The sequence below is a fragment of the Typopeltis vanoorti genome, unplaced genomic scaffold (genome assembly GCF_054136105.1).
Source record: "Typopeltis vanoorti isolate ZY-2024b unplaced genomic scaffold, IOZ_Tvanoo_1.0 HiC_scaffold_1374, whole genome shotgun sequence".
NCBI lineage: Eukaryota > Metazoa > Arthropoda > Arachnida > Uropygi > Thelyphonidae > Typopeltis > Typopeltis vanoorti.
Genome location: NW_028327948.1, coordinates 3,223 through 14,636, shown reverse-complemented (window position 1 = coordinate 14,636; position 11,414 = coordinate 3,223). Strand labels below are relative to the sequence as shown.

At 33.7% G+C, this 11,414-nt stretch overlaps 1 protein-coding gene across 1 annotated transcript; it reads left to right on the top strand.

The window, feature by feature from the left end:
- Window positions 1-2,336: 2,336 nt before the first annotated feature.
- Window positions 2,337-9,903, top strand: LOC150092220 (domesticated amidase effector 2-like). The gene is made up of 4 exons (XM_090415198.1): window positions 2,337-2,397; window positions 8,851-9,002; window positions 9,481-9,597; window positions 9,799-9,903. The coding sequence occupies exons 1-4, from the start codon at window positions 2,337-2,339 to the stop codon at window positions 9,901-9,903; spliced, it is 435 nt and encodes a 144-aa protein (XP_090271324.1).
- Window positions 9,904-11,414: the final 1,511 nt, after the last annotated feature.

Below are 11,414 nucleotides of genomic sequence, written 5' to 3'. Positions count from 1 at the left end.
ATGCATGAAAGTAATAATAGTATTATCCCAAGTAGCAGTGAGTATATTTGGAGTGTTGCTACAGGCCTCGTAGTTAAGTTATGGAGACGATAAAATGCAGTCCAAAATTATCCTGATGGGTACTAAGCAAGTAATCATGATGAGTGACTTAAATTATTCGAATTGATTACGAAGCAAAGAAAACTCATGATGGAAATGAAATATAATTTATCGAACTGTTGCGAGACATCTTTCTCAAACAGCGTGTGAAAGAACGAACTCGAGATGAAAGCGTTTTAGATTTATTCTTAGCATCAGAAGGGATCTCGGTTAAGAATGTGACTGTTTTTATTAATGTTATTATTATACAAATTTGAGGAGAGCCTCTGTAGTTCCGTTAGTATAGTCGAGCCATTTAGTTCGACTATACTAACTGGGTTCGAATCCATCTATGACGTCAGAAAAAACCTTTATCGGTATTTCAATCAAACGGTAGGTTAGCAGGTTTCATGAGGAGAGTTCATTTAACCTCAACTATACCAATCATCAAATCTTATTTACAGAAACATCTAGTAGTCCTGAAATCTCATCTGTTCACGCAGGTGAATGAACAGCAGATTGTGGGAGTGGAAGGGGAGCTACTCTAAACAATGTCCTTTAAGAAATTTTTATCGATGATATTCAGGTCGTTTTGGAATTAAGGATTCCATCGAAAAAAGTTGATGTCCTCAATAAAACCGTTCTAATAAAAGATAAAATTCGCTAGGGAATTGTACAAAGAAACACGTCTCTTTCAAGTTCTCATTGAGTAATAAGCAAAATGGAAGACCGAAATATTTCACTAGGAATTTACAGAAATACAACTTCGTGGTTATTTGCATTCACTCGCGCCATCCTTGCTATCAAAAAGTGAATGCGAAGCAGTTACAACTTTAAACAACGGAACAGGATCGGTATTACTAAATGGAGGGGGGGGGATAAAGAATTAGACTTCATTTACGGATAGTTGCTACATAACAAATACTTGAAACCTCCGGAAGGACGAATCCACAGACGTGACAGGTTCCCCACTAGCTAGGCAATGTGTGAAAATCCATGACTAACCATTCAAGACTCATTCTGTAATAATAATAAAGCGTCCAAACTTAAAAAGCGCGCTTGTATTGCCTCTGTGTATGTGTTACAACCTCATTTTGTACTCCCTGAATATGTCTCTGTAATTGAGACGAATTATTTGAGGACAAATAGTATTTTTAATCCCTTCTTAGTGTTGTGTCTCTCCGTTAAAATGCCAACATGAGAATTTCAGTGTAGTAGGTGCTGAATTTCGATTTGGCCTCATGAAATATTATTATAATTTAGTAAAATATAGAACAATCAATGTGATTAAAGTAAAGAAACGTTTAATTGAATTAAGTGTATATAATTTAATTATTAAATTAAATAACTAATACTTTCTTATTCTCCTACCAGAAATAATATTGCTAAGTACAGATGGAAGAAATAAGGATTTAAGCTAAATTAAGTTAATTTCAATTAACATAGAAACAATACTGTTTTTATAATTTCTTGGAAAATAAGTGAATTCAATAAAACAAGAAAGACAGCTTTTTTACAAAGTAGTTTATTTTCCATTTATTTTTTTTTAAAAAAAGAAAATTGTCAATTTAAATGGAGCAGTAGAACGACGTCGTGATCGTAATACTGAATGCATCAGCAATTAAATTTGAATGAATTTTATGTAAGTACAGTTAGTATTCTTAATAACCATAATTAATAACCATAATAATCTTAATAACCAGCTTTTTTTACAAAGTAGTTTATTTTCCATTTATTTTTTTTAAAAAAAGAAAATTGTCAATTTAAATGGAGCAGTAGAACGACATCGTGATCGTAATACTGAATGCATCACCAATTAAATTTGAATGAATTTTATGTAAGTACAGTTAGTATTCTTAATAACCATTGAATAAGATATTGTAATTCGCTGAAAGGTATGTCCATTTATTGCCATTGGGGAAAAACTGTGGAACTCTCTGAAGATTTCCCTAATAAGAACAGAAAATAAAGCCAAAAGGAAGAACATTACGAGGAACTTGAACCATTCAGTGAAATTTTAGTCGACTGCACCCACAGGCACGTAATTACGGAGGTGTATGCTTATCAGGAGCAGTTGTGTTTTGGTGCAAGCTGAATAAGTAGCACACACTTGTTTAGTAAATTCATGACCCCTTTTGTACTTTTTCCCTAGGAAAACCTAACACATGTAGTCAGCACAATGATTTCATTTAGTATTTAAATACCAAGCATCATCTACTATTAAAAGCAACTGTAAGTCTAATACTTACCCTGGAACGATGACAATTAGAGATACTACGTACTTCTTCAGTGCGGTTATTGGAATGGCGATGATTGCAGGTATATTTTGTTGCTCATTGGTTGCTTTAAACATATCTGTAGCTTTTCGTATAGAAAAATTAGTAAGTAGTTTCATTCAGTTGAGAGATTAACAAAATAATTGTACGGATTGAGTAGGAAAGATTTTTTTTTTTAAATGTATTTTATATTTATTGACCATCATTAGGAGTTATAATAGGATATGTGTAACCTAAGAGCAACAGCTCATCCAGGTTATCGTAACCTGGATGATGTTATGCATAAAGTTACAAAAAGTGATGTAATGCATTATCAATATATACAATTCATATAACATACATATTATATATTATTATAATATAATAACATAAAAACACAGGAATATGCTAATGTGTACAGAGAAAGTTGCATAATATTAATTAGGAATTAAAAAAACCAGTTAAATAGCATTTACTTTTTTCATATTTAATACCATTATGCAAAAACCAATAATTTATACAATTATTTTAAACAGAGCTTTCTCATTTCGGTGTGAAAATAAATATTCTTTCATTCGAGTTTTGTATGTGATTGGGTTAGTTTCATTTCTTATTGTTAAAGGTAGTGTGTTGAATATTTTTGGCGCTAAATAAGAATAATGTCTGTGTTTTGGTTCTTTATTTGCTTTAGGAACTATATATTTTAGACCCTCGTGTCTACTAAGGAAAGCATTTTGTTTGATATTTACGTATTCATTATAGTTTTTTATGAATAGCCTTGTAGTCCTGATAAGGACTGGCTTAAAGGGGCGAAACAAGAATGCTTTTCATCTTGACCGTTATCTGTAGATGAAAGTGTAGGGATAAGGTGTTATGGAGCTATTAAATTAAAGCTCTGATCATGGCAGGAGGGTAACAGCAATAGCCGAGCCTCAGTTAGAACTTCATTGGCCTATTTAAAGGTAAAGCCGTCTCTAAAAATTCGGACGATCCCTAGACCACTCAATCGTGGGCGAAAGACCGTCCATCTCAGCGGTGGCTCCACTCAGTGATGGTCTTCCACATACCACCACCACCGAGCAGAACCGCTCAACTTCCGAGGAAAATAATTTACCGACAAAACCCATCAGTGGGCCGTGCCGGAGAACACTTTCCCCGGAGACTCAAATTGCTCCCTTAAGGCAAAAACCTTAAGAAAGCGAACTCAAACTCTCGAATCTCTGCGATCCAGGGGTAACAGCAACAGCCGAGCCTCAGTTAAACTTCATTGGCTACAGTATTGCCATCCATTACCCCTAAGGGTTTCATCCTTCCTTTATGAATAGCCTTATAAGGACTGGCTTAAAGGGGCGAAGCAAGAATGCTTTTCATCTTCCCCTTTATCTGTAGTGGACAGTGTAGGGATAAGGTGTTATTGAGCTATTAAAGCTCTGATCATGGCAGGAGGGTAACAGCAATAGCTGAGCCTCAGTTAGAACTTCATTGGCTACAGCATTGCCATCCATTAACTCTCCAATGGTATTAATCACCGCATCTCACGTTCGATTATGCTTTTTCCGCTCCCCCAATGTCCTTATGAATAGCAGTAACCTATATGCGTATAAATATCTAAGAGATAGTATATTTATTATGGTGTATTTATTACAAATTGCAGTATATCCTTGTATTTGTTTCTAGTTAAGATTTGAATTACTTATTCTGAATCGAAACTAGAGGTTTCAGCGTAGTGCGATAGATTTCCCCCAACTTAAAGGACACTGTAATGTGTAATAAATACACCATACTAAATATACTATCCCTTAGACATTAGGCAAAATCAACTTCACAGTTACAATTTGAATTTGTCCTGCGATTCCAATCATGCAAAATTATTTGTGCAGTGAAGTTGATTTTGCCTGTCATATTTCTCAAATTAAAATTTACATATTTCGTTTTTGAGACATTCAGACAGAGTTTATTTGATTGGAATCAATTTGTTACTTTTAAAAAATCAGCATTCACCATGGTTTGCATTTGTTCGGCTGTTTCCGTAGAGAAAATTAGCACTGTATCATCTGCAAAAGCGTTTACTCTTCAGTTTAGTTTAACACTGCAGAATTCATTGATATATGTACTAAATAAAATTGGTCCTAAGACAGATCCTTGTGGTACACCACAGTCTACTGTTTTGCAGCTGCTATAGCTTGTTTATTTTTAGTTTGTGATCTAGCATGTAAGTATTTTTGAATCCGTTTAGGGCAGTATTCCATATTCCCATGATTTCTTTAATACAATTTCATGTGATAAATTACCAAAAGCTTTGTGTATATCTAAAGATACTGCTCATGTTAGTTTATTTACGTTCACCTATGGAGGTATAAACTGGGTTTGTGAAGTTCATTAAAGCATATTCTGTGCTAAACGTTTGCCTGAACCCAAATTGATTCTTTGAAAAGAAGTTGTTTTTGACGAAAAATTTCATGAGTCTAATTTTTACCAATTTCTCTAATATTTTCGAAAAGTCTGGCACAAGGGAGATCGGTCTGTAATTTTTCAAGTTATTTTTGTTCCTCTTTTTGTAAATCGGTACAAATAAGACCTTAAAATGCCAATTGAAACGTGCCTGTCATCAGTGATAAATTCAAAATGTCCATTAGGTGTTCAAAAATGTACATTTGACATTCACATTTCAGTGTTAATAATATCGTTTTAATTTCCTTAACTTCTTGTGTCAGACAGGAAATGATAGCCACAAAGTCATCTATTTTGTTTTCGAAGTATATTCTGTCGAACTTCTTAAGTCGTTGACGTGTTTGTTTTAATTCTTTCATTATCCCCAATAATGGAAATACTAATGGTGGTGGTGGGCGGTAGATGGCGTTGGTTTAGTTGCGGTTAGTTGTAGTTGTAGACTGAGTAGTGGAGACAGAGTTGTAGAATAGATGTCCTCCCTCTATTAGTCTTTGGACCTCCAGGGAGTCCAAAGACTAATAATAATTCTAGAGATTAGTAACATGGACATAATAATAATATAATATCCATGTTACTAATCTCTAGAATGCATAAATCATCATCCCTGGGAGAAGTTTTCGGCGGGCGTTGGCTACCACTGGAATGGCATCCATCGTGGAAGAGTTGGAACACTGAGCAAGCCTTTGTTGTTCGCCGAATTTGCACGAAGCCCATTTCCAGTTTTGTTTTCTGTCTTTAGCGTTTTTTAAATTGGCTTTCGCTGAGACCAGCACAGTAAAAATGATAACTATTTTTGCATTTATCTGCACACTTCATAACAGATGTAATGCCAAGACTGAATGCATCAGCAATTAAATTCATTCAAATTTAATTGCTGATGCATTTAGTATTACGATCACGACGTAGTTCTACTGCTCCATTTAAATTGACAATTTTCTTTTTTTTAAAAAAAAATAAATGGAAAATAAACTACTTTGTAAAAAAGCTGTCTTTCTTGTTTTATTGAATTCACTTATTTTCCAAGAAATTATAAAAACAATATTGTATCTATGTTAATTGAAATTAACTTAATTTAGCTTAAATCCTTATTTCTTCCATGTGTACTTAGCAATATTATTTCTGGTAGGAGAATAAGAAAGTATTAGTTATTTAATTTAATAATTAAATTATATGCACTTAATTCAATTAAACGTTTCTTTACTTTAATCACATTGATTGTTCTATATTTTACTAAATTATAATAATGTTTCATGAATCCAAATCGAAATTCAGCACCTACTACACTGAAATTCTCATGTTGGCATTTTAACGGAGAGACACAACACTAAGAAGGGATTAAAAATACTATTTGTCCTCAAATATTTCGTCTCAATTACAGAGACATATTCAGGGAGTACAAAATGAGGTTGTAACACATACACAGAGGCAATACAAGCGCGCTTTTTAAGTTTGGCCGCTTTATTATTATTACAGAATGAGTCTTGAATGGTTAGTCATGGATTTTCACACATTGCCTAGCTAGTGGGGAACCTGTCACGTCTGTGGATTCGTCCTTCCGGAGGTTTCAAGTATTTGTTATGTAGCAACTATCCGTAAATGAAGTCTAATTCTTTATCCCCCCCTCCATTTAGTAATACCGATCCTGTTCCGTTGTTTAAAGTTGTAACTGCTTCGCATTCACTTTTTGATAGCAAGGATGGCGCGAGTGAATGCAAATAACAACCAAGTTGTATTTCTGTAAATTCCTAGTGAAATATTTCGGTCTTCCATTTTGCTTATTACTCAATGAGAACCGAAAGAGACGTGTTTCCTTGTACAATTCCCTAGCGAATTTTATCTTTTATTAGAACGGTTTTATTGAGGACAAAAGTTGATGGAATCCTTAATTCCAAAACGACCTGAATATCATCGATAAAAATTTCTTAAAGGACATTGTTTAGAGTAGCTCCCCTTCCACTCCCACAATCTGCTGTTCATTCACCTGCGTGAACAGATAAGATTTCAGGACTACTAGATTTTTCTGTAAATAAGATTTGACGATTGGTATAGTTGAGGTTAAATGAACTCTCCTTATGAAACTGCTAACCTACCGTTTGATTGAAATACCGATAAAGGTTTCTGACGTCATAGATGGATTCGAACCCAGTTAGTATAGTCGAACTAAATGGCTCGACTATACTAACGGAACTACAGAGGCTCTCCTCAAATTTGTATAATAATAACATTAATAAAAACAGTCACATTCTTAACCGAGATCCCTTCTGATGCTAAGAACAAACCTAAAACGCTTTCATCTCGAGTTCGTTCTTTCACACGCTGCTTGAGAAAGATGTCTCGCAACAGTTCGATAAATTATATTTCATTTCCATCATGAGTTTTCTTTGCTTCGTAATCAATTCGAATAATTTAAGTCATTCATCATGATTACTTGCTTAGTACCCATCAGGATAATTTTGGACTGCATTTTATCGTCTGCATAACTTAACTACGAGGCCTGTAGCAACACTCCAAATATCCTCACTGCTACTTGGGATAATACTATTATTACTTTCATTCATATCTACCCTAAATGGTCTAACATCATCGGATATCATTAATAATATCTCCCTTCTCCTTCTTCTATGCATTCTGTCCTTCCTAAAAATACTGTACACTTTACACTTGATTCCATTTACAACATTTGACTCTGATGGGCAAATGTCTCTAATGTAAACTGTCTGAAACCACAACGAATTCACCAAAGCAACAAACTCATTCCTTCCTGATGCTCTTGGCGTTTTTGTATAAACAGAGCAAGTCATTACTTAGCTTTTTCTTATAAAGCAAGCTTCGCCAAGTTGGACAACTTTGTCTTGTCCCTCATCTGGTATACTCAAAAAAGTCTGAACACGAAGCATACATATCATCGTCTCCAGGGTTTATAATGCATCATAATGAGGTTGCAGGGTACTGATACTTACATCATACCAATTTAATTATGTGTATATGGTTTGCGAATGCAACAGTTTGATTATTTCATAATTGGATCTCAAACCTGAGTGTAGAGTGAACGAGATAATTCTTCATGCAATCATGTTAAATCATTCTTGTAATAAGTCATGCAGTTTATAGTTCCAAAAAATACGTGGAGATATGACAGCGATGATATACCCGCTTTATTACTCTGAACAAACCAACCCGAATAATTTTAAATTATATGGAGGAGTTTAATGAAATATTGAATGGGACAGCAACTGAATTTGAATCAATGAAATACGTTCAAAATCTGTAATAATTAAACCAGATTGCATTTAGAATGATGTTTTTTTTTTTTCATTTATTGTAAAAGGGTGAAACCACTGAAATTTCTTGACCAATCTATTGGGTTTCTCCAATCGAATCAAGTTGAAAAATATTACGAGTAACTTACACGCTCTGGCGCAATTTTATTCACTTGCAACTACATTCACGATTACGAAAGGTGTGCTAGTCAAGCGTAGTTCTGTATTAACACATACAATAAATAACACGCATCTTTTAACAAAGTCACCTACATTTTCCTTGGGAAAATCTAACAGATGTTGTAATCATCAGAATGGGTTTATTTTAGTATTTAAATAGCAAGCTTCATCTGCTATTACAAGTTCGATTACTTACTTGAGGAATGGCAACTAGAACTACTTACATCTTCGTCGTGATCATTGGGATCGCGATGATTGCAGGTACTGTCGTCAGTCTAGGACTTCTTTAATGTTGCTTTAAACACGTTTGTAGTTTGTCGTGTAGAAACTTTGACTTAATTTGTTAAGGATCGGTGGATATGAACTAAATCAGAGTTCAATTCATTGAACAGGAATGTGGGAAATTCAATTCGTACATCGTAACTTTCGCTTCTGAAGTACAAAATTTTGGTCATTTTTTGTTCCATTCTTTGTTAATTTATTAAAAATTTGATTGAATACATGAAGTGAGATGATTTCCGGTAGTGCTACCGCCAAGAGTAATATTTTAACATGCATACAACAAAATGTGTCAATTTATAATTCTTATATTGGCAAAGGTTATAAACCAAATTTCTGTTTTGCAGTTGCGATCGCAAACATTCGTTGTCAGGATCCAAGACCTTTCGTTGGCAGATGGGTGATCGGAGTAGATAAGAAGGAATGTGTTGCGTTAGTTAAAGAAAAGTGCACCAACATGAAAAAGTTCACCACTCACGCTTGGAAACGTGGTCTACTTGTAAGTTACTGTCTACTCTACTCTAAGTCTTTTAAATTTTAAATCTCGCCTCGTGAAGCAATTCTAAAATGAATGTTTTACTGATGTGCGCACATATCAGTCTGGTCAGTTTATTTATTTAATATCATATTACGGTTAAGCCACTGTAGCTCAATCCGGAAAGATCTGGATTCGATTCTAATCTATGACGCGAGAAACTTTTATCAGGCCTTCTCCACTAAAGGTGAGTTAGCCGGTCTAATAACAGGGGTGGGAGTTTTGTCGAGGATATTCTAACTACTTAGAATATCTGTTTGCAGTGATTCATTATTATTATTAACGATGTCGTACTTCATAAATACAGAGAGTACTGCATAGTATTTAAACTGATTTAAAATGTCTACTTAACATAGTAGTAATCGTATCTATATTATATATATCTGATTACATTCGCTTCTTTCATGTAGTTGAATTATAAATAAAATTATTCCTCTTATAGGTGAGTCGTAACTGTGGAAAGATCCCTCGATGGACTGCCATCGCTACTTTTCTTGATAAAGGAAGATACTTGGGACACGCGGCCATATTTGAGAGTTGCGCAAAGGACGGAATTTGGGTGAGTACATTCATTCAACTTTAAATTTGATAACTTTTACTATTATTTATGTGAAAAAATGGTGGAAGCAGGAAAACAAGGCCATTATTTCAAATAACTGTTTAAAATGTTCTAAAAGGTAACAAAGATTTATTAAAAAACAATTAATTTTCTTAAAAATTTCCTGAATATAAAATATATTTGGATTTTTCTTTCTGTTAGGTTTACGACCAATGGAACACAGCAGTAGTGGCCAGAAGGAAAATTTATTACAACGGAAGAAAACCCACGTACAACGGAAACTATTTCTACACTATTAGAATCTAACAGGAGATGATTTAGGCTTTAATATTTGGTCATCTTAAATAACAAACTATAAATTATATATGGATATCGTATTCTTAAGTTAAGTGTTCAGCAGTTACGAGTGATACGATTGGAGAAACGCACGAGCGACTTATTAACAAGTAGATTTCTTAAGATGCAGAGAAAATTTAAATATAAATACTCTTAAAAGTGTTTTAGTTTAATTATCTTCTTAGCTGATTTCAAATACTGTCCACTGCCTACTTAATCAAACAGAAAATCGATTTTTTTTCCTGATTATTGTTACAAAATCTATGCTAGAATTTGTACTGCACTCTGTTTATTGTAACGACCTCAATAAAAGATATCTTTCTTATATGCATTGCTGATTTTCTTTAATGTCGGATTGAGTACTATTTAGATATATCTAAAACTGTTTTCATTAAAAAAATAAAAAAAAAATCTACGATAGCTCTACGACTTTGAAGAACAATTGTCTGGCAGTTACAGACAAGCAACATAAATAAATCTTCAAAAATAAATAAAAATAAGACTTTTAGGATAGCACATTCTATGTAGTACATAGAATGTGCTATCCTAAAATTGGGATCGAAATGCAATTGGCTCGTTGAGTTTTTTTTTTTTTTTTTTTAATCATCAGAAAATCTAGCTTCGGCAAAGAGACTGAAACTACTATATATTTTGTCATGTTATTTGATAAAAAAAATTAAGAGGAATTTACTATTAAAAAACTGCATCTTAATTTTTTTTATCAAATAGCATGACAAAATACATAGTGGTTTCAGTCTCTTTGCCTAAGCTAGATTTTCTAATGATAAAAAAATGTCTATAATCTGTAATTGATTTAAACACATACACACACGCTCGCACAAACACTGTTCAGCAGCATATCAGACTATATGAGCAATACAAGACTTTACCAGAATATTTCTTAAGGCACAGCTAACTTAAATATCAATGTCAATTGAAGAAAAAACACGAATGATTCTAATGAATTCTAAAATGTAGCCGATTTCATAATATCTTCCACTACCTAAATGCAAGTAGTTTAAGGGAATATTCTTTTGTTTTTGTTTTTTAATCAACAGAAGATCTAGCCATAACAGTAATCGGTGTAATATCACCATCTATTTTTTGAACTGTAAAGTGCATGACTTAACATGATTGCATGAAAAATTATCTCGCACACCCTGCTCCCAGGTTTGAGATCCAATTATGAAATAATCAAAATATTACATACGTAAACCATATACACGTAATTAAAGTGGTATAATGAAAGTATCAGAACCCTGCAACCTCATTATGATGCATTATAAACGCTGTGGACGAAGAAATGTATGCTTCTGGTTCGGACAATGGGAATGTATACACTATGATACTGTTCGACATTGCTAGGGTATTTGATAGAATATCACATGAAAGGCAGCAGCATGCACTAGAAAATATGGGACTGGAATATAAAGTATTGGCTTGGATAAGTGGATGGTTGACAAACGGGTATCAGAAAGGAG